At 47.5% G+C, this 27,564-nt stretch overlaps 1 protein-coding gene across 1 annotated transcript in view; it reads right to left on the bottom strand.

Moving 5' to 3' along the window:
* The window catches only part of HIP1 (huntingtin interacting protein 1), a 375,550-nt gene that overhangs the window by 215,458 nt on the left and 132,528 nt on the right, over positions 1-27,564 (bottom strand). Inside the window, exons 8-11 of the mRNA XM_069226771.1 lie at positions 20,882-21,022; positions 19,942-19,999; positions 19,453-19,528; positions 17,649-17,792 (exon numbers count right to left, since the gene is read on the bottom strand). Coding sequence (XP_069082872.1) covers positions 17,649-17,792; positions 19,453-19,528; positions 19,942-19,999; positions 20,882-21,022 — 419 coding nt within the window. The remainder of the gene's footprint in view (positions 1-17,648; positions 17,793-19,452; positions 19,529-19,941; positions 20,000-20,881; positions 21,023-27,564) is intronic.

Genomic DNA, 27,564 nt, shown 5'->3' with positions numbered 1-27,564 from the left:
TTTCCTCGTTGTGACTATTTATCTCTCTAGCTACACCCACTACTTGTAACCCAAGTATTCACAACCAATATCTACTTCACATTTTCTCATAAGACATCTCAACTTCATATGCTGATATACAGAAACATGATGACAAGGTATTAGTTTATACAAACAAAAATATTGTCTTGTTAGATTATTATAAGAATATCCCTTTCAGTGACTGATTCTTATAATGACTAATACTTTAAAAACATCATCCACATCTTTTAACATCGTGATCCATTAGGACATCATTATCATACTCTTAAGGTGCACTTTTACATAATACAAGTTATGCACCACACTCTTTTCACAAAAGTGTCACAAATAAACCAAAGACTACATAATAAGTATATAAAGAAGCTGTTAAAACAATCCACACTGCGTTTCAGTGGTATTTCGAGCTGGTCTACTCCACCTTCATCAGGAAATATCAATGATAAATCCCACAGACTTTCTAAAATGGGTTCATCCCTGTTGTATCAAACACAGAGGGTCCCCTCCATCCTCCTCATACTATTCAAGAGGGTCCTTAGGCCAGAGACTGGTAACAAATATAATCTAGCGAGACAGAATAGTGTTTATATAAACCAAGCCCTTGTTATCATGTTTCTGCATATCAGTATATGAAGCTGAGATGTCTTATGAGTAAATGCGAAGTAGATATTGGTTGTGAATCCCTGGGCTACAAGTAGCGGGTGTAGCTAGAGAGAGATATCCTCACAACGAGGGGAGCCTAGTTTGTTTTTTCTGTTGCAAACTACCCTGTCCCTTGTTGGTTTTTAAGGGTGACTCTCCTCTGATTGAGGCTTTAAATTCAAACCCAGTCTGAGTGCTTGGCTGTACCAAGGTTTTTAAATAAATGAGGAAACAACACCAGTAGTGAGAGACAGGCAGGGAAGATGGGAGGCAGCAGTGACTACCACTAAACCCAATGAAGCAGCTACAGCATACGGGCTTCAGACATTTAGAGCAGTGGTTCCCACCCTGTGGTCCGGGGACCCCTTGGGGTCCGCAAAGCCTCCTCAGGGGTCCGCGACTGCTTAGAAAATTAAATATAAGTAATAGATTAGCTCCCCAGCTTTCAGTAATGACTTAGTGGGGGTGTCCCCGGATTCCAATAATGATTCAGTGGTGGTCCCTGGGTTCCAGTAATGATTCAGTGGGGGTCCCTGGGTTCCAGTAATGATAAAGTGGGGTCCACAGAAGTGAAATGGTTGGGAACCACTGATTTAGAGGACAGGGGAAGAGCAACAACATAGATATATCATCTCTTATATACATCAGCACTCTCATACACACTACTGACGATCAGCAGGAATACAGGGTCCCATTCATGACACACAACACAAATTCAAACAGGAAGAGTTGGTAGACAGTCTCACCACACCACTGGGGTAGAGGTAATAAGGCATGTACCCATGAATTTTAATCAGCTTCCACCACCCATTACTCTCGTCATGGCCTGGGAAAAGGGACAGCAATCGCCAAGATCAAAAGGAGGACAACATTTAGTGGACCTCCATCTCCCAAAAGAACCTGGAACTCTGTTGGTGAGCAGCAGATGAAACAACGCTGAACACTTTTCAGGAGAATCATCACACAAGTCTCACCACAAGAACCTAAACCAGGTTGATCAGAACTCGACAAGAGTCGCAGGTTATCAAATGAAGACGGCACAGGTTCTTTCAACCCTAATCATCTTTAACACGCAAAAGAAAATATCTTCATTTTGCAAGTTTACGGATAAAAGCCGGTTTCTAAATGGGTATGACACTCAAATCCCACGCTGTAGCCCCATAAGCCTCGTTAAAAAGGAGCGTGCGATCAGTATACCCGACAGCAGGCAATGGCTATAAATTCCTTAAAAGGGCCAGGGGAGTCGAAAACTCAACATCTGCATCCGAAATATCCAAAATATTTCCATTCCAAGCTGCAAAATATTCCAATCCATTAGAAGTCCAACTCATAGTACCATTACTTAATTTTGGCTCACGTGGAATAGCCACTACCTCTTACTGATATGCACCACTACACAATGTGCCCTATGGATTGTATCAAGGGGCAATTTTAAGCTGCCAGCATATGGGAAGGGTGTGTTTCTCTGTAACTAAACCATTATTTGTAACAACAGTTGTGCTGCTTGCAACCATTATGGTTTCAAATGCTGACATGGGGGTTGGACAGATAACTTGTCTGTCTGAAATTTAAAAACTCTGGATGTGAACCACAGCTGTATATCGAATGACTCCATCAGGCATCGACCAGAAGCAAACGATGCCAACTCCATCTCAGGATTGTATGTCCTATAACATCTCTTGTGCTTAGTTAAAGTATTCAGTCTTCTTCTCACTCTGGAGTGACTCAGTAGCTGAAAAGAATATTATAACTCTATGATTTTATTCATCTGAACCAGTGCCACCATTCTACAGCAAATGTTTTTGCTTGCACTGGCAAGTTTTATTAACAACATTTCCAGAAGAAAAGCGAAAACGTTTGGTGAAAGCCCATTACCCTATGAAATGCTTCCCGACAAACAGTGAGAAAAAGCAGAGAGGCGGCAAGTTCGTTGTTTTTAAGGTGACAAAATGTGTTTCCTGCAACAAAGCACAGGGTTGGTAGGGCGCGCAGATGAGCCCTGCTCTTGTGAAACATTTATGGAAGTTCTCAGGCTCACCTAGGCAACAAATCTCTATCAGCTAAGGGAAGACCTCTGAGCGGGCACCAGGGTGTCAATGGAATGAGCGGTTACTAAAACCCATAAGGGGGCAGATGGGAGATCATGGTCAGGAGCATCCCAGGGTTCTCTTCGATTCCTGCACTCCCTTACCCCAACCATACCAGACAATGGGGCTGGCTAAGCTATCACATTATTCTGGACACTCTGATTAAGCACCTTAGCAACAAAACCAGCAGCAATGGTTTTAGCCCCAGCACTGAATATATTATGGGCAACTGGCTGCCAGAAAGAGGGATTAATACCTCTTAATCAATATTAATAAACTCAGCGTGGATCCAGGGGAGGGAAAGGAAGTATCTAGGGCTAATACACCATTGACAAAGGGTGGGGAAGCCAATGTGTCTCAACAAATTGTCATAGTCCATGCTCACTGGGCACATCAAGATCAGAATCCAGATTTGAAGCGGTCAGAAGGAGCGTGCGGTCTGATCAAGGCTAAGAAGATTCCAGTTAGGAGCACAAGGGCTTTGCTTCTGGCCCATTCTGCACATGCGGCACACAATCCTACCAGCTCTAATAACAACCAGGAGGCTGCTGGTGATGTAGTTTAGCTTTCTGACTGTGGTCATACTCCACTGAGACAAACAACTCCTATGTGGAAACAATACAAAGGTGGTGGAAAAATGGGACGCAAAAAGTCACAGGATCATCAGTCTATGGACACAACAAAAGCAGCATAGCATCTTAACACTGCTCTGAACCTTAGCCCTAAACACCAAGAACTCCTGGCCAAGTGACATAGCTTTATGGAAGGGCATGGTGCATACTGGGAGATGCAGTTCCTGAGTGGAATCAACACCCATTCACTAACAGCACTCACAGAAATGGCCGGAGGCACAAGCCACAGAGCAGCTCCACACCACACAGAAATTAGAAAAGCCCTTTTTATGTCTTTAAGAAGACATTTGTGCACTGGTACAAACAGGGCCGGACTGGGAACCCAAAGCAGCCCTAGAAATTCTGTCAGACCAGCCCGCGCACGGAGACTTGAAGCGAGAGTCAGTGGATTATGCTGGATTTCTGCTTTTGTTACTGAGGACCGACATTGCAGCACCATTGCAAAACTGGCCCCCCAGCAACAAAACCGGCCCCCACCACTCCAGCCTCCCGGGAAACGCCCGATGCCAGCTACGGCCAGTCTGGCCCTGGGAACACATAACAGTGATATTCCACTGAACACCCCGTGCTGTATGGCACAAAATGCAAGATCCCAGAATCATCCAGCCATTTAATTTATTCTAGTGTAAATTGTATGACTTATTTCCAACTTAAAATCTGAAAGTCAACACCTATCTCCCTCCTTGCTAACATGCTTAGAGTGGGAAAAAAAACACATTCGACTTTATGTGTGGCTTAAGAACTGAGATTGTGGTCCAGCATGTGCCTCTCAGACCTCTGGGACTGCAGGCAGTAGTAATAGCAGTGTGGTCCCTGAGACAAACTCTTAAACCAACCAGTGTGCAAAAGCAAATCTCTGCATTATTCCTGCGGCTAATAGAACATGCAAAAGACAGTACAAAGAAGCAAATCCCGAAAGTGGCACAATGAAAGTACTTTTCTTCATGTTAACAACAAAAGGTACTGGCTATATCCAAGCCTAACGAGCACTGGCAAAGCCAACAGGCCTGGCTTCTGAATGAAAGTACCTTTTGTGTCACTAATGGATTCATGCACTTAATAAGTCATCATACATGCACTCTGTCAATCATCTTTGGACTAATGCATCTATTCATCCACCCGCTTGCATTCACGCTTTGACACAACTGCAATAAAAACACAGAAACTCAACAACATATGCAAGACAAAATTAAAGAACGCAAATAGAAACAGAAAACATGCTGCAGTCTAAATACAGTGGGCATATGCTTGCAATAATGAAACCAAACACTGCAGTGGGTGCCCATTTTGCAGAGGTATTGAACATAAACTATCGTTGTTCTAAAGTTCCCACATGGCCACCACATTTAGAACTAACGTGTTGGTAATCCGGAATGGTAAACAATGATAAGACAATGGCAACAACATTTCATAATGGTCTCCTGGTTCACAGAAGTGGCCACATGGGATGCTGCACACCGTAGATGAAATGCATGTTAAGCAAGACAACTATTAGCACTTCTTACAGAGTTGTAGTTTTCTATTAGGAAAAATTCAACTAAAAAGAGAAGAAAAGAACGCAGAAATATAGAAGAAGAAAAAATTAGAATGAAATGACAAGCTAGCCAGCCCCGACACTGAGGCACACTCATTTTCAGGTGGATGTGCACGAGTGATCAGAAAATGAAGTCATTCACAGGAGTCATCGACTGACTCATACCCATGCAGTATGCTGTCATGGTTGGAAGCAGAGTGTAAACACACAGACAGACCAATATCAGAAGACAGCTCACCCAAAGACCCTTTATATATCCATAGGCAACCCTATTTATGTGGATTCATGTATTATTCAAATATTTGATTTATTACAAGGACCCTGCAGACTGTGAAGCCTTTTATCCTTCCGAAGAGATTCTAGCAAGAATTTTCAAAGTGCAAACCTTCCACTCCTAGGGTTTGCCAGAGGCGTTAACCAACAGCGAACCCATTCCATACAAGGATAATCTGTGAAATTCCATCTAACAAAACACCTAGCTGTAGGCATTAATACGGAGAAATACCAATCCACCCTTAAATACCTATTGACTTTAACATATGTTTTTCACAATCCATATGTGTAAGGAAATGCCTCCTTGGCATGGTTGCCCCCTGACTTTTTGCCTTTGCTGATGCTATGTTTACAATTGAAAGTGTGCTGAGGCCTGCTAACCAGGCCCCAGCACCAGTGTTCTTTCCCTAACCTGTACTTTTGTATCCACAATTGGCAGACCCTGGCATCCAGATAAGTCCCTTGTAACTGGTACTTCTAGTACCAAGGGCCCTGATGCCAAGGAAGGTCTCTAAGGGCTGCAGCATGTCTTATGCCACCCTGGAGACCTCTCACTCAGCACAGACACACTGCTTGCCAGCTTGTGTGTGCTAGTGAGGACAAAACGAGTAAGTCGACATGGCACTCCCCTCAGGGTGCCATGCCAGCCTCTCACTGCCTATGCAGTATAGGTAAGACACCCCTCTAGCAGGCCTTACAGCCCTAAGGCAGGGTGCACTATACCATAGGTGAGGGTACCAGTGCATGAGCATGATACCCCTACAGTGTCTAAACAAAACCTTAGACATTGTAAGTGCAGGGTAGCCATAAGAGTATATGGTCTGGGAGTCTGTCAAACACGAACTCCACAGCACCATAATGGCTACACTGAAAACTGGGAAGTTTGGTATCAAACTTCTCAGCACAATAAATGCACACTGATGCCAGTGTACATTTTATTGTAAAATACACCCCAGAGGGCACCTTAGAGGTGCCCCCTGAAACTTAACCGACTATCTGTGTAGACTGACTAGTTTTAGCAGCCTGCCACAAACTGAGACATGTTGCTGGCCCCATGGGGAGAGTGCCTTTGTCACTCTGAGGCCAGTAACAAAGCCTGCACTGGGTGGAGATGCTAACACCTCTCCCAGGCAGGAATTGTCACACCTGGCGGTGAGCCTCAAAGGCTCACCTCCTTTGTGCCAACCCAGCAGGACACTCCAGCTAGTGGAGTTGCCCGCCCCCTCCGGCCAGGCCCCACTTTTGGCGGCAAGGCCGGAGAAAATAATGAGAATAACAAGGAGGAGTCACTGGCCAGTCAGGACAGCCCCTAAGGTGTCCTGAGCTGAGGTGACTCTAACTTTTAGAAATCCTCCATCTTGCAGATGGAGGATTCCCCCAATAGGGTTAGGATTGTGACCCCCTCCCCTTGGGAGGAGGCACAAAGAGGGTGTACCCACCCTCAGGGCCAGTAGCCATTGGCTACTAACCCCCCAGACCTAAACACGCCCTTAAATTTAGTATTTAAGGGCTACCCTGAACCCTAGAAAATTAGATTCCTGCAACAAGAAGAAGGACTGCCCAGCTGAAAACCCCTGCAGCGGAAGACCAGAAGACGACAACTGCCTTGGCTCCAGAAACTCACCGGCCTGTCTCCTGCCTTCCAAAGATCCTGCTCCAGCGACGCTTCCGAAGGGACCAGCGACCTCGACATCCTCTGAGGACTGCCCCTGCTTCGAAAAGACAAGAAACTCCCGAGGACAGCGGACCTGCTCCAAGAAAAGCTGCAACTTTGTTTCCAGCAACTTTAAAGATCCCTGCAAGCTCCCCGCAAGAAGCGTGAGACTTGCAACACTGCACCCGGCGACCCCGACTCGGCTGGTGGAGATCCGACGCCTCAGGAGGGACCCCAGGACTACTCTGATACTGTGAGTACCAAAACCTGTCCCCCCTGAGCCCCCACAGCGCCGCCTGCAGAGGGAATCCCGAGGCTTCCCCTGACCGCGACTCCTTGAATCCAAAGTCCCGACACCTGGGAGAGACCCTGCACCCGCAGCCCCCAGGACCTGAAGGACCGGACTTTCACTGGAGGAGTGACCCCCAGGAGTCCCTCTCCCTTGACCAAGTGGAGGTTTCCCCGAGGAACCCCCCCCTTGCCTGCCTGCAGCACTGAAGAGATCCCTAGATCTCCCATTGACTTCCATTACAAACCCGACGCTTGTTTCTACACTGCACCCGGCCGCCCCCGCGCCGCTGAGGGTGAAATTTCTGTGTGGACTTGTGTCCCCCCCGGTGCCCTACAAAACCCCCCTGGTCTGCCCTCCGAAGACGCGGGTACTTACCTGCAAGCAGACCGGAACCGGGGCACCCCCTCCTCTCCATTCTAGCCTATGTGTTTTGGGCACCACTTTGAACTCTGCACCTGACCGGCCCTGAGCTGCTGGTGTGGTGACTTTGGGGTTGCTCTGAACCCCCAACGGTGGGCTACCTTGGACCAAGAACTGAACCCTGTAAGTGTCTTACTTACCTGGAAAAACTAATCAAAACTTACCTCCCCTAGGAACTGTGAAAATTGCACTAAGTGTCCACTTTTAAAACAGCTATTTGTCAATAACTTGAAAAGTATACATGCAATTTTGATGATTTGAAGTTCCTAAAGTACTTACCTGCAATACCTTTCGAACGAGCTATTACATGTAGAATTTGAACCTGTGGTTCTTAAAATAAACTAAGAAAAGATATTTTTCTATATAAAAACCTATTGGCTGGATTTGTCTCTGAGTGTGTGTACCTCATTTATTGTCTATGTGTATGTACAACAAATGCTTAACACTACTCCTTGGATAAGCCTACTGCTCGACCACACTACCACAAAATAGAGCATTAGTATTATCTATTTTTACCACTATTTTACCTCTAAGGGGAACCCTTGGACTCTGTGCATGCTATTCCTTACTTTGAAATAGCACATACAGAGCCAACTTCCTACATTGGTGGATCAGCGGTGGGGTACAAGACTTTGCATTTGCTGGACTACTCAGCCAATACCTGATCACACGACAAATTCCAAAATTGTCATTAGAAATTGATTTTTGCAATTTGAAAAGTTTTCTAAATTCTTAAAAGACCTGCTAGGGCCTTGTGTTAGATCCTGTTTAGCATTTCTTTTAGAGTTTAAAAGTTTGTTAAAAGTTTGAATTAGATTCTAGAACCAGTTTTAGTTTCTTAAAAAGTATTCCAACTTTTAGAAGCATAATGTCTAGCACAGATGTGAATGTGGTGGAACTCGACACCACACCTTACCTCCATCTACAGATGAGAGAGCTAAGGTCACTCTGTAAACTAAAGAAAATAGCAATGGGCCCCAAACCTACCAAAGTACAGCTCCAGGAGCTTTTGGCAGAGTTTGAAAAGGCCAACCCCTCTGAGGATGGCAACTCAGAGGATGAAGATAGTGACTTGGAGGGAAATTCCCCCCCTCCAGTCCTACTTAGGGAGAGCAGGGCTTCTCAAGCCCTGACTCCACAAATAATAGTCAGAGATGCTGGTTCCCTCACAGGAGGGACCAACAACTCTGAAATCACTGAGGATAACTCCAGTGAAGAGGACATCCAGTTAGCCAGGATGGCCAAAAGATTGGCTTTGGAAAGACAGATCCTAGCCATAGAGAGGGAAAGACAAGAGATGGGCCTAGGACCCATCAATGGTGGCAGCAATATAAATAGGGTCAGAGATTCTCCTGACATGTTGAAAATCCCCAAAGGGATTGTAACTAAATATGAAGATGGTGATGACATCACCAAATGGTTCACAGCTTTTGAGAGGGCTTGTGTAACCAGAAAAGTGAACAAATCTCACTGGGGTGCTCTCCTTTGGGAAATGTTCACAGGAAAGTGTAGGGATAGACTCCTCACACTCTCTGGACAAGATGCAGAATCTTATGACCTCATGAAGGGTACCCTGATTGAGGGCTTTGGATTCTCCACTGAGGAGTACAGGATTAGGTTCAGGGGGGCTCAAAAATCCTCGAGCCAGACCTGGGTTGACTTTGTTGACTACTCAGTGAAAACACTAGATGGTTGGATTCAAGGCAGTGGTGTAAGTAATTATGATGGGCTGTACAATTTATTTGTGAAAGAACACCTGTTAAGTAATTGTTTCAATGATAAACTGCATCAGCATCTGGTAGACCTAGGACCAATTTCTCCCCAAGAATTGGGAAAGAAGGCGGACCATTGGGTCAAGACAAGGGTGTCCAAGACTTCAACAGGGGGTGACCAAAAGAAAGGGGTCACAAAGACTCCCCAGCAGAAGGGTGATGAGACAACCAAAACTAAAAATAGTAAAGAGTCTTCTACAGGCCCCCAAAAACCTGCACAGGAGGGTGGGCCCAGAGCCTCTTCACAAAACAATGGGTACAAGGGTAAAAACTTTGATCCCAAAAAGGCCTGGTGTCATAGCTGTAAACAGCATGGACACCAAACTGGAGACAAGGCCTGTCCCAAGAAAGGTTCCACTCCAAACTCCCATCCAGGTAACACTGGTATGGCTAGTCTCCAAGTGGGATCAACAGTGTGCCCAGAGCAAATCAGGGTCCACACTGAAGCTACTCTAGTTTCTGAGGGTGGGGTGGATTTAGCCACACTAGCTGTCTGGCCGCCTAACATGCAAAAATACAGACAGCAACTCTTAATTAATGGGACTAGAATAGAGGGCCTGAGGGATACAGGTGCCAGTGTCACCATGGTGACAGAGAAACTGGTTTCCCCTGGCCAATACCTGACTGGAAAAACTTACACAGTCACCAACGCTGACAATCAGAGAAAAGTACATCCCATGGCAATGGTTACTTTAGAATGGGGAGGGGTCAATGGCCTGAAACAGGTGGTGGTCTCCTCAAATATCCCAGTGGACTGTCTGCTTGGAAATGACCTGGAGTCCTCAGCATGGGCTGAGGTAGAGCTAAAAACCCATGCAGCAATGCTGGGTATCCCTGAACTGGTGTGTGTGAAAACAAGAGCACAATGCAAGGCACAGGGTGAAAAAGTAGAGCTGGAGTCTGGAAAAATGGCCCAGCCTACCAAGAGAACAGGAAAGTCAGTTGGGAAACCAACTGCAACACAGCAAAAGAAAGGGAACCTCTCTTCTCGGGAAGAAGTTCTGCCCTCTGAGGGAACTGAGCCTTTGGAGCTTGAACCTTATCAGGTTGAGCTCTTAGGCCCAGGGGGACCCTCAAGGGAAGAGCTGTGTAAGGGACAAGAAACCTGTCCCTCTCTTGAAGGCCTTAGGCAGCAAGCTGCTGAAGAGTCCAAAGGCAAGAAAAATGGAACACATAGGGTCTATTGGGAAGATGGGCTCCTGTACACTGAGGCCAGAGACCCCAAACCTGGTGCCACTAGGAGAGTGGTAGTGCCTCAGCTGTTCAGAGAGTTCATCCTAACATTGGCCCATGACATTCCCCTTGCTGGACATTTGGGACAAACCAAGACGTGGGAGAGGTTAGTCAACCACTTCTACTGGCCCAATATGTCCAACATGGTTAAGGAGTTTTGCCTCTCCTGCCCCACCTGTCAAGCCAGTGGTAAGACAGGTGGGCATCCAAAGGCCCCCCTCATTCCACTTCCAGTGGTGGGGGTGCCCTTTGAAAGAGTGGGTGTGGACATAGTTGGTCCACTGGAACCTCCCACAGCCTCAGGAAATATGTATATCCTGGTAGTAGTGGATCATGCTACCAGGTATCCTGAAGCTATTCCCCTTAGGTCGACTACTGCCCCTGCAGTAGCCAAGGCCCTCATTGGTATCTTTACCAGGGTGGGTTTCCCTAAGGAGGTGGTGTCTGACAGAGGTACCAACTTCATGTCAGCATACCTAAAGCACATGTGGAATGAGTGTGGAGTGACTTATAAATTCACTACACCTTACCATCCACAAACTAATGGCTTAGTTGAGAGATTCAACAAGACATTAAAAGGCATGATCATGGGGCTCCCAGAAAAACTCAAAAGGAGATGGGATGTCCTCCTGCCATGTCTGCTTTTCGCTTACAGGGAGGTACCACAGAAGGGAGTAGGGTTCTCACCCTTTGAACTTCTGTTTGGTCATCCTGTAAGGGGACCACTTGCCCTTGTTAAAGAAGGCTGGGAGAGACCTCTCCATGAGCCTAAACAGGACATAGTGGACTATGTACTTGGCCTTCGCTCTAGAATGGCAGAGTACATGGAAAAGGCAACCAAAAACCTTGAGGCCAGCCAACAGCTCCAGAAGTTTTGGTATGACCAAAAGGCTGCACTGGTTGAGTTCCAACCAGGGCAGAAAGTCTGGGTTCTGGAGCCTGTGGCTCCCAGGGCACTCCAGGACAAATGGAGTGGCCCTTACCCAGTACTAGAGAGGAAGAGTCAGGTCACCTACTTGGTGGACCTGGGCACAAGCAGGAGCCCCAAAAGGGTGATCCATGTAAACCGCCTTAAGCTCTTCCACGACAGGGCTGATGTCAATCTGTTGATGGTAACAGATGAGGATCAGGAGGCAGAGAGTGAACCTCTCCCTGATCTTCTGTCATCAGACCCAAAAGATGGCACAGTAGATGGAGTGATCTACTCAGACACCCTCTCTGGCCAACAGCAGGCTGATTGTAGGAGAGTCCTACAACAGTTTCCTGAGCTTTTCTCCCTAACCCCTGGTCAGACCCACCTGTGTACCCATGATGTGGACACAGGAGACAGCATGCCTGTCAAGAACAAAATCTTCAGACAGTCTGACCATGTTAAGGAAAGCATCAAGGTGGAAGTCCACAAGATGCTGGAATTGGGAGTGATTGAGCGCTCTGACAGCCCCTGGGCTAGCCCAGTGGTCTTAGTCCCCAAACCTCACACCAAAGATGGAAAGAAAGAGATGAGGTTTTGTGTGGACTACAGAGGGCTCAATTCTGTCACCAAGACAGATGCCCATCCAATTCCAAGAGCTGATGAGCTCATTGATAAATTAGGTGCTGCCAAATTTCTAAGTACCTTTGACTTGACAGCAGGGTACTGGCAAATAAAAATGGCACCTGGAGCAAAAGAAAAGACAGCATTCTCCACACCTGATGGGCATTATCAGTTTACTGTTATGCCCTTTGGTTTAAAGAATGCCCCTGCCACCTTCCAAAGGTTGGTGAATCAAGTCCTTGCTGGCTTGGAGTCCTTTAGCACAGCTTATCTTGATGATATTGCTGTCTTTAGCTCCACCTGGCAGGATCACCTGGTCCACCTGAGGAAGGTTTTGAAGGCTCTGCAATCTGCAGGCCTCTCTATCAAGGCATCCAAATGCCAGATAGGGCAGGGAACTGTGGTCTACTTGGGACACCTTGTAGGTGGAGGCCAAGTTCAGCCACTCCAACCCAAGATCCAGACTATTCTGGACTGGGTAGCTCCAAAAACCCAGACTCAAGTCAGGGCATTCCTTGGCTTGACTGGGTACTACAGGAGGTTTGTGAAGGGATATGGATCCATTGTGACAGCCCTCACTGAACTCACCTCCAAGAAAATGCCCAAGAAAGTAAACTGGACTGTGGACTGCCAACAGGCCTTTGACACCCTGAAACAGGCAATGTGCTCAGCACCAGTTCTCAAAGCTCCAGATTATTCTAAGCAGTTCATTGTGCAGACTGATGCCTCTGAACATGGGATAGGGGCAGTTTTGTCCCAAACAAATGATGATGGCCTTGACCAGCCTGTTGCTTTCATTAGCAGGAGGTTACTCCCCAGGGAGCAGCGTTGGAGTGCCATTGAGAGGGAGGCCTTTGCTGTGGTTTGGTCCCTGAAGAAGCTGAGACCATACCTCTTTGGGACTCACTTCCTAGTTCAAACTGACCACAGACCTCTCAAATGGCTGATGCAAATGAAAGGTGAAAATCCTAAACTGTTGAGGTGGTCCATCTCCCTACAGGGAATGGACTTTATAGTGGAACACAGACCTGGGACTGCCCATGCCAATGCAGATGGCCTTTCCAGGTTCTTCCACTTAGAAAATGAAGACTCTCTTGGGAAAGGTTAGTCTCATCCTCTTTCGTTTGGGGGGGGGTTGTGTAAGGAAATGCCTCCTTGGCATGGTTGCCCCCTGACTTTTTGCCTTTGCTGATGCTATGTTTACAATTGAAAGTGTGCTGAGGCCTGCTAACCAGGCCCCAGCACCAGTGTTCTTTCCCTAACCTGTACTTTTGTATCCACAATTGGCAGACCCTGGCATCCAGATAAGTCCCTTGTAACTGGTACTTCTAGTACCAAGGGCCCTGATGCCAAGGAAGGTCTCTAAGGGCTGCAGCATGTCTTATGCCACCCTGGAGACCTCTCACTCAGCACAGACACACTGCTTGCCAGCTTGTGTGTGCTAGTGAGGACAAAACGAGTAAGTCGACATGGCACTCCCCTCAGGGTGCCATGCCAGCCTCTCACTGCCTATGCAGTATAGGTAAGACACCCCTCTAGCAGGCCTTACAGCCCTAAGGCAGGGTGCACTATACCATAGGTGAGGGTACCAGTGCATGAGCATGATACCCCTACAGTGTCTAAACAAAACCTTAGACATTGTAAGTGCAGGGTAGCCATAAGAGTATATGGTCTGGGAGTCTGTCAAACACGAACTCCACAGCACCATAATGGCTACACTGAAAACTGGGAAGTTTGGTATCAAACTTCTCAGCACAATAAATGCACACTGATGCCAGTGTACATTTTATTGTAAAATACACCCCAGAGGGCACCTTAGAGGTGCCCCCTGAAACTTAACCGACTATCTGTGTAGACTGACTAGTTTTAGCAGCCTGCCACAAACTGAGACATGTTGCTGGCCCCATGGGGAGAGTGCCTTTGTCACTCTGAGGCCAGTAACAAAGCCTGCACTGGGTGGAGATGCTAACACCTCTCCCAGGCAGGAATTGTCACACCTGGCGGTGAGCCTCAAAGGCTCACCTCCTTTGTGCCAACCCAGCAGGACACTCCAGCTAGTGGAGTTGCCCGCCCCCTCCGGCCAGGCCCCACTTTTGGCGGCAAGGCCGGAGAAAATAATGAGAATAACAAGGAGGAGTCACTGGCCAGTCAGGACAGCCCCTAAGGTGTCCTGAGCTGAGGTGACTCTAACTTTTAGAAATCCTCCATCTTGCAGATGGAGGATTCCCCCAATAGGGTTAGGATTGTGACCCCCTCCCCTTGGGAGGAGGCACAAAGAGGGTGTACCCACCCTCAGGGCCAGTAGCCATTGGCTACTAACCCCCCAGACCTAAACACGCCCTTAAATTTAGTATTTAAGGGCTACCCTGAACCCTAGAAAATTAGATTCCTGCAACAAGAAGAAGGACTGCCCAGCTGAAAACCCCTGCAGCGGAAGACCAGAAGACGACAACTGCCTTGGCTCCAGAAACTCACCGGCCTGTCTCCTGCCTTCCAAAGATCCTGCTCCAGCGACGCTTCCGAAGGGACCAGCGACCTCGACATCCTCTGAGGACTGCCCCTGCTTCGAAAAGACAAGAAACTCCCGAGGACAGCGGACCTGCTCCAAGAAAAGCTGCAACTTTGTTTCCAGCAACTTTAAAGATCCCTGCAAGCTCCCCGCAAGAAGCGTGAGACTTGCAACACTGCACCCGGCGACCCCGACTCGGCTGGTGGAGATCCGACGCCTCAGGAGGGACCCCAGGACTACTCTGATACTGTGAGTACCAAAACCTGTCCCCCCTGAGCCCCCACAGCGCCGCCTGCAGAGGGAATCCCGAGGCTTCCCCTGACCGCGACTCCTTGAATCCAAAGTCCCGACACCTGGGAGAGACCCTGCACCCGCAGCCCCCAGGACCTGAAGGACCGGACTTTCACTGGAGGAGTGACCCCCAGGAGTCCCTCTCCCTTGACCAAGTGGAGGTTTCCCCGAGGAACCCCCCCCTTGCCTGCCTGCAGCACTGAAGAGATCCCTAGATCTCCCATTGACTTCCATTACAAACCCGACGCTTGTTTCTACACTGCACCCGGCCGCCCCCGCGCCGCTGAGGGTGAAATTTCTGTGTGGACTTGTGTCCCCCCCGGTGCCCTACAAAACCCCCCTGGTCTGCCCTCCGAAGACGCGGGTACTTACCTGCAAGCAGACCGGAACCGGGGCACCCCCTCCTCTCCATTCTAGCCTATGTGTTTTGGGCACCACTTTGAACTCTGCACCTGACCGGCCCTGAGCTGCTGGTGTGGTGACTTTGGGGTTGCTCTGAACCCCCAACGGTGGGCTACCTTGGACCAAGAACTGAACCCTGTAAGTGTCTTACTTACCTGGAAAAACTAATCAAAACTTACCTCCCCTAGGAACTGTGAAAATTGCACTAAGTGTCCACTTTTAAAACAGCTATTTGTCAATAACTTGAAAAGTATACATGCAATTTTGATGATTTGAAGTTCCTAAAGTACTTACCTGCAATACCTTTCGAACGAGCTATTACATGTAGAATTTGAACCTGTGGTTCTTAAAATAAACTAAGAAAAGATATTTTTCTATATAAAAACCTATTGGCTGGATTTGTCTCTGAGTGTGTGTACCTCATTTATTGTCTATGTGTATGTACAACAAATGCTTAACACTACTCCTTGGATAAGCCTACTGCTCGACCACACTACCACAAAATAGAGCATTAGTATTATCTATTTTTACCACTATTTTACCTCTAAGGGGAACCCTTGGACTCTGTGCATGCTATTCCTTACTTTGAAATAGCACATACAGAGCCAACTTCCTACAATATGTAAGGCCTACTGCCTTTATCATAACGTTTCATAAAAAACAGATCAGGCATTTGGTCTTTAGCTGTTATCATTGGTGTGTCACCATAACCTACTCAGGACTCTTGTAATGAGCTAATGCTTTCTTAGAAGACATACGGTCCTAAAATTACAAAAGTATACAAAATTACAATTGGCAAAGTGAAATGCTAATTCTCCTAAGAGGGCCTAATGAGGATTCTGGCAGTGCAAATCTTCTGTACCCACGGTTTGTCAGATGGGGTAACCAGTACCAAAATCCTTGCTTACAATGGTAACCTGTAAGATTCCATGTAACAAAGTACCTATGTTTAGGCTTTAACTATACAATAATAACAATCCACCCTTAAACACATATTGACCTTAAAATATGCTTTTCACAATAAATACATCAGGCCTACAGCCTTTATCATAACGTTTCATAATAATCAGCTGAGACCCATGATCACTGGCTTGTCACCATAACAAACTCAGTCCAGCTGTACTGAGTCTAAGATCTGCAGAAGCCATAAAATACAATATAAGCAGAACTTGCAGTGGAAGCATGCAAATTCAGCCGATTCAAAGCCTGTACTCAGGAGAACCAACATGTGGGTGGAACCTCAGCCCCTCTCACTTTAGTATTCTGAAAAGTCTTTTATTTGATTGCATAAAGTCAATCGACAGCTGCCAGGCCAGGCCTAAAAGTCCATGTAGATTAGTGTAGCCCTGCGCATCTCGTCCTGCTTGTAAACACACAACTGCACTCTAAAGTCTAAATTGAATAATGGAAGGGGAGGGTGCTGGAACTGGAAAACAGCAATAGAATCATCACTGCCCTCCACCCATCCGTGCTGCCGCCAGAGAAACACAAACACTTTACATTATATACTTATCTCAGACACTTAAATGCCATTTGTTTGTATCCCCCACACCAAAAGGTCAAGGAAGCCATGCTGCTGTTGACTTTGGCAGCTGGATAAGCCAAGAAGCACCCAACCTCTGCCCAATCAGAACATGCACTCCTGTCCACTGTAACGGAACCACATCTCTCAGGATTTCCTCCTTCCACAGTTGCTAAAATGAGTTGTGTAACATAACACCTAATGTTTGCAATGCTACTAAATTGCAAGTAAAACAGAAATAGCATGTGCGATACGAAAAAAAAAAGTTACTAATTAAAAAATTTAATAAATGTTACAACCCACAAAAATTGTGGTCAAATGCAGCTTTGAAAGTCAAAATGTGCCTGGAGTAAGAGCAGCAGTGTTTAGAAATCCTAGATTCATGGCGCAAAATAGAAACCCAAAGTAGACCCTGCGGGTGGCAGGCTTTTAGAAAATTTGGTAGGAGAGAACATAAGAATTTGAATCCTTAATGAGATGGCGCTGTAATTGTATTGACATGGGAACCTCACATGAAAACAGGTAATTATCCTACTAAGCTTGTGAACCTACGAGTGACGCAATATTGCAGAATACAACATATGCTTCTTGAGTCTTTCCTGTGTGTTACATCTCAAACAGTCTGGGGGACTCTACGGAGAGGATTAAGAAAAAAAATGCTATTACTGCCTTTATTGTAAATTTCATTCCACTAACATCCTTTTAATGCTATGTAGATAACTCATTTGAGAATGTCCAAACTTCTGAGCCTAATTAATGCAGATGCAAGCTCAGCCACAGGGGCAGCAGGGACAGTATGTTTTTATCCGTGCAGATGGTCTAGGCTGCCTCACCTGTTGGGACACGGTGTCCATATCCACAAGGTCATCGGTCTCGACGATGGGCTCACTCTCCGGCGATGAGGTCTCTGATGGAATCACCACGACGGGGCTTATGTGCTCTTCCAGCGCCGACGCTCGCAGGAAATTGGGGGGATTCTGACGAAAGACAGATGGGTGTAAGTCTAGTAGGCTTAGTGGAGCAGCGTTGGAGACTCCCTACAGCCCATCCGACAAATCAAACGGAGAGGGTGGTGGAAGGGAGCAAAAACCCACACACTACATCAGTGCTTCCAGTGACACTGCACACGGCCTTCACAGCTTCTAAACCCACATACTACATCAATGCTTCCAGTGACGCGGCACACGGCCTTCACAGCTTCTAAACCCACACACTACATCAATGCTTCCAGTGACGCTGCACACGGCCTTCACAGCTTCTAAACCCACACACTACATCAATGCTTCCAGTGACGCTGCACACGGCCTTCACAGCTTCTACTATAACAAGGGTGCAGTGGTACAATAAAGGTGTCATCTGCTGCACCGCACCAGGCACTAATCGGCTGCTACTGCACATAGGGCAACAGCCACAGCACCACACGGATAATGATGGCAGCGGATGAACTGCACTGGGGACCTCCACCTGCTGCACTGCCGTACACATGGCCACCTCTGCTTTAAGTTCACAACTGCTACTGCACTAAGGAGAACTGCTGCACTGCCCTGATTCACTGACCTATTCACAACAACCACTGCGTAATACTTGGGGGGTTATTACAACTTTGGAGGAGGTGTTAATCCGTCCCAAAAGTGACGGTAAAGTGACGGATATACCACCAGCCGTATTATGAGTTCCATAGGATATAATGGACTCGTAATACGGCTGGTGGTATATCCGTCACTTTTGGGACGGATTAACACCTCCTCCAAAGTTGTAATAACCCCCATTGTGCTTTCGGTGCTGCGCACAGTGTATAATCTACTAGACTGAACAGAGGTTGCTACTAGAGTGAACTCACTAAAGGTACCACAGAGCACTGCGTGAGTCAACACATGCAAACGTGCAGTAGGAGTGGCAACGGTAGTGCAGCACTAAGGGGAACAGGCGTATAGTTCTAACACAGTGGAACTGCAGCACTGCACTAAGGGTGACACCTCCCGCGCTGCACTTCACAAAGAGCAACACCAAAAGCACTGGATTCTTGGCAATATCTGCAGAACTGCTTCACTGCTGACAACAGCAGCGCTGCTTTGAGCCTACTGCACCAAGAAAAACAGCTGCACTAGCCTAAAAGAATGAAATGTGATTTTCTAGTTACTGCCACTGTAGTTTATACAGCTTATGCGCTGCACTAAGGGTGACACCAGCAAGGTTGACAACAGCACTAAGGCTGACTAACAGCACTGAACAAAATTCCAAACAAGTAGCTTTACGCACAGTGAGAGCTGCAGCACAGCAGTAATGACGGTATCTACAGCACTGCATTGAGAGCACCACACAGCAGGCACCAGAAGCTCTACCATAGGGGTGTCAACACAGCACTAAGGGTGAGAGGCAAAGGGCTGCAGTAAAAGACACCGGCAACGCTGCACTAAGGGCGACACCCGTTTCGCTGCAGCGCTGGACTAACCGAACAACCCTATAGCAAGGCGGCTGCAGGAGGGGCCTGTGCGGTGGTGCACAGAAACACAGTATGATACAGCACTAACACTGAGGCGCGGGCCTATGACACGTGCAGCATCAGATCATTCTTGGCCCACCCAAGCCACACGCATGCGCGGAGAGGAACTCCTGTCAGGAAGGCGCAGCACTCACCTCGGGCAGCTGTGGGATCTGGATGAGGCGCTTGAAGTACTGCAGGTTACTGGACCGATAGAACAGGTCCTTCAGCCTGGAAGAAAGGAGGCAGAGGAGCATGGTGGGTGCTCACGAGTGCATGGGATCTACGCCCGCCCCCCACCCCCATCAAGACATTGCCTAGTCAGGATGATAGAGGGAATGGCTTTTCTGGTTTCTAAGGGCCCTTTGATAGTGAAAACTAATTTCAAGAGTGAGTAATACAAGTTGTAATAGGAGGATAAAATGGCAAAGAGAATGTTTGTAGAACACTGTCTCTTCCACTTCCCCGCCCCACATCTCACTCATCATTCGTTCAGCGCCTTATCCTTGGAGCTTCTGAGAAGCGCTATACAGAATACAAACATGGATTAACGATCACAGCGTTCAATTGCTTCTGCCACCCTCCCTCCCTCCTTCCGCTCACTCCTGGCCTTTCTCCAGTCGCTCCCACCCCGGTGCACTCACTTCTTGAACTGCTCCTGGAAGCGGTCTCTGTGGCCTTGGAGGGTGTCTGCTGGAAGACCTGTCGAGAGGATAAAGCACAGGCACTTGGTCGGTTCTGCAGAGTATCAGAGACCAGACAGCTCTTGGTACACAGCGCTTCCCATCAGAGCCCTGTGCGCACATGGCGCTTCCCTGCAGAGCACAGCATCATGCAGACGCGCAGCGCTTCCATGCTTGAGTATTCCATGGATCTATGTGCCACACGGTGCCGGCCAGTGCTACTCACCAACATGGTGCTTCCCCAACAACACAAGGCCATCACGTGGTACTTACAGGCCCACTTAGCTCAAGATCCGACGTATGCGTGGTACTTGGCAGGACGAACCTAGCCAAAACCCTGCTGAGTGCTGGACAGGGTCAGTAAGGAGCGCAGTGCTTTCCTACAGACCACAGAGCTGTGTGCATACACCCCTAGCAGCTCCTAGTAAAATGTACTCGCACGGTGCCTCCCTAGATCCCGCAGACCTATGCACGTGTGATGCTTTCCTGCAGGCCATGGATGGATCAGCTAAAGATGCACAATGTGCTTCCTGGCATAGCACAGAGGTGTGTGCATGCAAGGCACCCCCTGGCACAAGCAGGCCTATGCACTGGCACAATGCCTCCCTAGAAGTCACAGAGCAATGAACATTCCAAGAGCTACTGTGACTCCCTGCAGAGCATGGGCCTATGTACGCATCTAGGCACGTACACAGTGCTTCCCCGCAGCCCACATCGCTTTGCTTGTTTATCCTCTCCCAAAACAAGCAAACATCTCTGGTGAGGGTTGTGCTTCTTATCAATCCCCATGGGTCAAGTGGTTGGCAATCATGCAGATTGTTCCTGGAGGAGTCGGGGGAGCTCTGAACGCCATTGGTTGCTTTCCAACTGGCCTTGAACCTCTGGGGAGCACAGTACTTACATGAGTGCAGTTTGAAGAGGAGTTTCACAGTGTAATCGTACAAGTGGCTGGAGTCCAATATAACTTGGATCAATGGAGCTAACCGGCACTGCCCAGCAGCCGTGACGGACACCGAGCGCGACATGTCCAAGGAGCTGAACACTGCAACGAGAGAGATGCACTCGGTCACGGGTGGAAAAGCAGATCATTTCAATGCAATCAGACAGAGAGACATGATCCTTAATCACTGCAGGGGACTATACAACTACACAATAACAGCAAAGTGAGCAACCGACCAATATGTATTCCCTTTCAGGCACAGAATGGACAATCCAAGCCTCAAAAGATGTGCATGTCTGAGAATTTCAACATTCCTACAAAGTACCAATCCTACGATGCAGGCCTTTTACACCTCGTAGTACAACCAGACTGTTCAGAAGACACGTTTAGGTTAACTAAGTTACTTACCTGTAACGCTGGTTCAGCAGCACTGGAGAACTCGGTGACTGGTTCTTTAAACACAAGCTTCCTTTCAGCATTATTACACTGTGTTTTGCAAAACAATACCTAGTCTGACCCAAATGCCACCACCATAAATTATCTAAATAAATCATACCCACACAACGACGCAGAGGAAGTTCAAGCCCCTCTTCCCATGACTTCTACAGCGGTTAGTAATTAACCAGCATTTCTACTTATATTTACACGATTCTCAATGTATTCCAAGAGCCCTACATTTTTTCATATTTCTTTGAGCAACATCTAGCCTTATTTACGTGTTTTCCGGCTATGCTGCAGCAATCCGTGTCCTTTTTCCAACCAACCAGTTCTCATAGCATTGCGGACACCCAACATCTGGCTAAATTTCTTCCTGCTATCATCAGTCATAAATTACAGAACAACTTTACATATTTAGTTAGACGTTTGTCCACCAATCCCTAAGACACATATTTTTCGCTTATTCCATAGGACACTATGCAACATACCCCAACTCCCTCCCTGAAATGCTCCAATCTGGTGCAGGCCATATTGCATGAATCACGAGGCCCACCCGTCCACATCCCTCCAGGACGTCTATCAGGGTTGACTCTACCAAAGCCGACCAGTTGTATTCTAGTGTACTAGATTATATGTAGGATCTTAAGATGTACAATTCTTAATCGTGTTTTGATGCCAACCCCTCAAAGAATAACTTTGTGTACTTGGGGAAGCATCATGTTTATGGGTAGCACTGGCAAGCACTGTGTTGCGCATAGATCCATGGAATCCAGGAGCGTGGAAGCATTGAGTAAGTGCAATGCCTCCTTCATATTCATCTTCCATTTCACCAAAGTTGTGTGGCCATCTCTCCCTAGGTTTAGTTAATGTGCTTAGCAAATTATTAGTGATTAAAAAAAAAAAGGAATATTGTTTTTCTGAAGAATGGTTCTGTCACAAATCAGTGCTTAAGAGGTGCACTCTCTCCCACCCTTACCTTATAAGGCAGGTGTACAACCGTAGTATGTTTCCTTTGTATGCATCATGATATTTCATTGCCACTAGTACTGCCTCTGAGTACTGTGAATGTCTTCATAAGTTTTTGGCCCCAAACTTCCCGCATCTTGTTTGTTTCAATTAGGTCCCAATTTTAAATGCTTTAAGGTTGCCCGCAGCTGGTCGCTGACCCACAACAAGCTTTTTTGGTTAGGACTATGGTCTTCCAAGCCCTAACCACCCTAATCGCGCCCTCTGGCAGTCCCTTAGGTGGTCCTTTCCCATACAGTGGGGCAACGTCACTCAGCAGCCTGGCAGCACGTCTCTCTATTCCAAGGGCAGGCTTTTTCTGAGAGGCGAAGACACAATCATTGATCACTGCCACTATATTTCGGAGTCAGGAAGGGCAATGTCTCTGCCGTATAAAGCTTAGATGAGATTCCATATACATATTTATCCAGGCCATCTTGGCATTTCAATGCCAGTTCAGAAACAATTTTTAAACAGACCACTTTTCAAGCCTTAGGAGTGCACTTTAATTTTTTTTATATTTTACAGAATTTTCAAACAAACAAACCTCCAGCAATTTAGAGGTCGGTGCACAAACGGTTCCTACAGCTATTAAGGGAATCATTGAATACTCAAAATCGTACTCATGTTGAGAAAGACCGCCATTAGTATGGGAAGTAAGGAGTCACGATCAACCCCAGATATACTTTTATTTTTGACATCACCATCTACGCAACGTGACGTAAGCAATCCTGTACCATTGTTCAAAGGCATGCATGTTTCAGAGGTTCCCTGGGATGTGGAGAAAATAGAAACCGTTGCAAATCTTCTCCTTAGCCTGGTAAGTCTTCATACAAGCGGTCATCCCTCCTGGCTTCTAGCTTGTGGGTCTAGTAGGCTTAATTCTACTTGGTCATGTTAACATGTTTGTTTTAAATGTTAACGCATGGTCTTATACTCGTAAATAACATTTTTTTTTAAATGTTAACGTGTTTGTTTTAAATGTTAATGCACCTAGTAACCTATCAAGATGTACGGCATTGAAGAAGAGACTGTGGGGCAGCCACTAACAGGAGGTAACTTATAGCTAAACTAAGAGAATTCTAGACCCGCATGGATCAGGATTTTTATTTCAAATCAAACTCCGCCTAGTGGGAGGCATCTATGCCATATTTAGACACTGCACACGTAAAATGTAAAAAATGTAAATTAGCACTTGTATAGCGCACTACTTACCCGTTAGGGTCTCAAGGCGCTGTACTCATACCGCTATGGAACCCCTCCTGGCTTTTCCCTGTGAGGCGCCCACTCCTGAGCACCCCCAGGGTGAAGCCAGGCATCCAAGCGCTGTTGGGGCCATTGTGGAGATTAAGCAAGCTATTGCCCAGAGTTGCAGAGTGGGACCCATGAATTAGATTAGGCACCGAGGCGAGAATTATCTGGTCAAGGGGAATTGAGCCCAAGACCTGCCGAAGCGGGACTTGAACCCTGGTCTTGAGCCAGATCTCTGCTTCAGGGTCTGCCGCTCTAACCATTGAGCCACACTTCTCCACACGTGCATGCAATCTGGAACTAGGGGCAGATACGTGCCCTGAAAAACCTAGGGAAGAGGACCATAAAGATCACTGATGTTAGACTGGAATGTAGGACCACTGCCTCATCGGAGATCGCAGATCAGGGCTGTCGAGTGAAGAAAGGCAAAAAATGTCTACTTAAAACAGGGTTGTCCACTGTAGATATGAAAAGGCTGGCTTCATGACAGATTTTGTGGATATCCATCTGTAGGAAGTTGGCTCTGTATGCACTATTTCAAAGTAAGGAATAGTATGCACAGAGTCCAAGGGTTCCCCTTAGAGGTAAGATAGTGGCAAAAAGAGATAATTCTAATGCTCTATTTTGTGGTAGTGTGGTCGAGCAGTAGGCTTATCAAAGGAGTAGTGTTAAGCATTTGTTGTACATACACACAGGCAATAAATGAGGAACACACACTCAAAGACAAATCCAGCCAATAGGTTTTGTTATAGAAAAATATATTTTCTTAGTTTATTTTAAGAACCACAGGTTCAATTTCTACATGTAATATCTCATTTGAAAGGTATTGCAGGTAAGTACTTTAGGAACTTGGAATCATTACATTAGCATGTATACTTTTTACATAAAACACAATAAGCTGTTTTAAAAGTGGACACAGTGCAATTTTTACAGTTCCTGGGGGAGGTAAGTTTTTGTTAGTTTTGTCAGGTAAGTAAATCACTTACAAGTCTCAGGTTTGGGTCCAAGGTAGCCCACCGTTGGGGGTTCAGAGCAACCCCAAAGTTACCACACCAGCAGCTCAGGGCCGGTCAGGTGCAGAGGTCAAAGAGGTGCCCAAAACACATAGGCTTCAATGGAGAGAAGGGGGTGCCCCGGTTCCAGTCTGCCAGCAGGTAAGTACCCGCGTCTTCGGAGGGCAGACCAGGGGGGTTTTGTAGGGCACCGGGGGGGACACAAGTCCACACAAAAAGTACACCCTCAGCGGCACTGGGGCGGCCGGGTGCAGTGTAGAAACAAGCGTCGGGTTTTCAATGGAAATCAATGAGAGATCAAGGGATCTCTTCAGCGTTGCAGGCAGGCAAGGGGGGGGGCTCCTCGGGGTAGCCACCACCTGGGCAAGGGAGAGGGCTTCCTGGGGGTCACTCCTGCACAGGAGTTCCGTTCCTTTAGGTGCTGGGGGCTGCGGGTGCAGGGTCTTTTCCAGCCGTCGGGAAATGGAGTTCAGGCAGTCGCGGTCAGGGGGAGCCTCGGGATTCCCTCTGCAGGCGTCGCTGTGGGGGCTCAGGGGGGACAACTTTGGTTACTCACGGACTCGGAGTCGCCGGAGGGTCCTCCCTGAGGTGTTGGTTCTCCACCAGTCGAGTCGGGGTCGCCGGGTGCAGTGTTGCAAGTCTCACGCTTCCTGCGGCGAGTTGCAGGGGTCTTTAAATCTGCTCCTTGAAACAAAGTTGCAGTTCTTTTGGAGCAGTGCCGCTGTCCTCGGGAGTTTCTTGGTCTCTTGGAAGCAGGGCAGTCCTCTCAGGATTCAGAGGTCGCTGGTCCTGGAGAAAGCGTCGCTGGAGCAGGGTTCTTTAGAAGGCAGGAGACAGGCCGGTAGGACTGGGGCCAAAGCAGTTGGTGTCTTCTTTCTTCTTCTGCAGGGGTTTTCAGCTCAGCAGTCTTCTTCTTCGGTAAGTTGCAGGAATCTAATTTCTTAGGTTCAGGGGAGCCCTTAAATACTAAATTTAAGGGCGTGTTTAGGTCTGGGGGGTTAGTAGTCAATGGCTACTAGCCCTGAGGGTGGGTACACCCTCTTTGTGCCTCCTCCCAAGGGGAGGGGGTCACATCCCTAATCCTATTGGGGAATCCTCCATCTGCAAGATTTCTAAAAGTTAGAGTCACTTCAGCTCAGGACACCTTAGGGGCTGTCCTGACTGGCCAGTGACTCCTCCTTGTTATTCTCATTATTTTCTCCGGCATTGCCGCCAAAAGTGGGGGCCGTGGCCGGAGGGGGCGGGCAACTCCACTAGCTGGAGTGTCCTGCGGTGCTGGCACAAAGGGGTGAGCCTTTGAGGCTCACCGCCAGGTGTGACAGCTCCTGCCTGGGGGAGGTGTTAGCATCTCCACCCAGTGCAGGCTTTGTTACTGGCCTCAGAGTGACAAAGGCACTCTCCCCATGGGGCCAGCAACATGTCTCGGTTGTGGCAGGCTGCTGGAACCAGTCAGCCTACACAGATAGTCGGTTAAGGTTTCAGGGGGCACCTCTAAGGTGCCCTCTGGGGTGTATTTCACAATAAAATGTACACTGGCATCAGTGTGCATTTATTGTGCTGAGAAGTTTGATACCAAACTTCCCAGTTTTCAGTGTAGCCATTATGGTGCTGTGGAGTTCGTGTAAAACAGACTCCCAGACCATATACTCTTATGGCTACCCTGCACTTACAATGTCTAAGGTATTGCTTAGACACTGTAGGGGCACAGTGCTCATGCACTGGTGCCCTCACCTATGGTATAGTGCACCCTGCCTTAGGGCTGTAAGGCCTACTAGAGGGGTGACTTATCTATACCTGCATAGGCAGTGAGAGGCTGGCATGGCACCCTGAGGGGAGTGCCATGTCGACTTACTCGTTTTGTTCTCACCAGCACACACAAGCTGGCAAGCAGTGTATCTGTGCTGAGTGAGGGGTCTCCAGGGTGGCATAAGACATGCTGCAGCCTTTAGAAACCTTCCTTGGCATCAGGGCCCTTGGTACCAGGGGTACCATTTATAAGGGACTTATCTGGATGCCAGGGTGTGCCAATTGTGGATACAAAAGTACAGGTTAGGGAAAGAACACTGGTGCTGGGGCCTGGTTAGCAGGCCTCAGCACACTTTCAATTCAAAACATAGCATCAGCAAAGGCAAAAAGTCAGGGGGTAACCATGCCAAGGAGGCATTTCCTTACACCATCTAAAATACATTTATGTATGTGTAATCATGATGAAACTATTTTCTTAGTGTTTATCCTGGAATTCTTGCATGATCTGGCTCTGAACACATGCTTGACAAATCTGGTCCAGGGCACACACAGCTTATAACTTGCTTACAGAAATAGAGGAAGAAAACGAAAGGAATAGGTTATTTACCCTTTAAGCATCTGTTTGTGGCACGTAGTGCTGTAGATTCACATGCTCTGCATGGAGTTCACTCACACATCTAAGTGACATGATGGCCACCAGAAAAGCAACCTTCCAAGATAGAAATTGGAGAGGGCAGTTATGCAAAAGTTGAAATGGTGGACCCAAAAGTCTGGTAACTACAATGTTGAGATTCCAAGCACGTGAAGGGGGATCGCTGGGCGAAATTACTCTTTTAAGTCCTTCTATGAATGCTTTGATATCTGGTATTTTGAAAAGTGATAAACGCTGTCTGTTTTTCAAGTAGGTGACAACTGCAACTAGATGCAAGCATACTGAAGGGGATGGTAGGCCTGAGGTCTATAAATTAAGTGAATAGCAGTGAGTGTGGGAGCCTGGAGACTAAGGTGGTAATTCCTGGTCTGGCAGTCTTGAGACCACCACACTCGGGCTGGCAGTCGGACTACTGTGGTAGTGGCGGTCCAACCGCCACATCCTGATCTTGGCAGAGCTGCCATGGTCCAACCACTAGGCTACAGCCAGCCTGCAGCCTGGTGGTCGTAATCCACCAGGGCAGCGTTGCAAGCAGCGCT

The sequence above is a fragment of the Pleurodeles waltl genome, chromosome 3_2 (genome assembly GCF_031143425.1).
Source record: "Pleurodeles waltl isolate 20211129_DDA chromosome 3_2, aPleWal1.hap1.20221129, whole genome shotgun sequence".
NCBI lineage: Eukaryota > Metazoa > Chordata > Amphibia > Caudata > Salamandridae > Pleurodeles > Pleurodeles waltl.
Note: the sequence above shows the minus strand (reverse complement) of the source record. Positions and strands in the feature narration are given on the sequence as shown.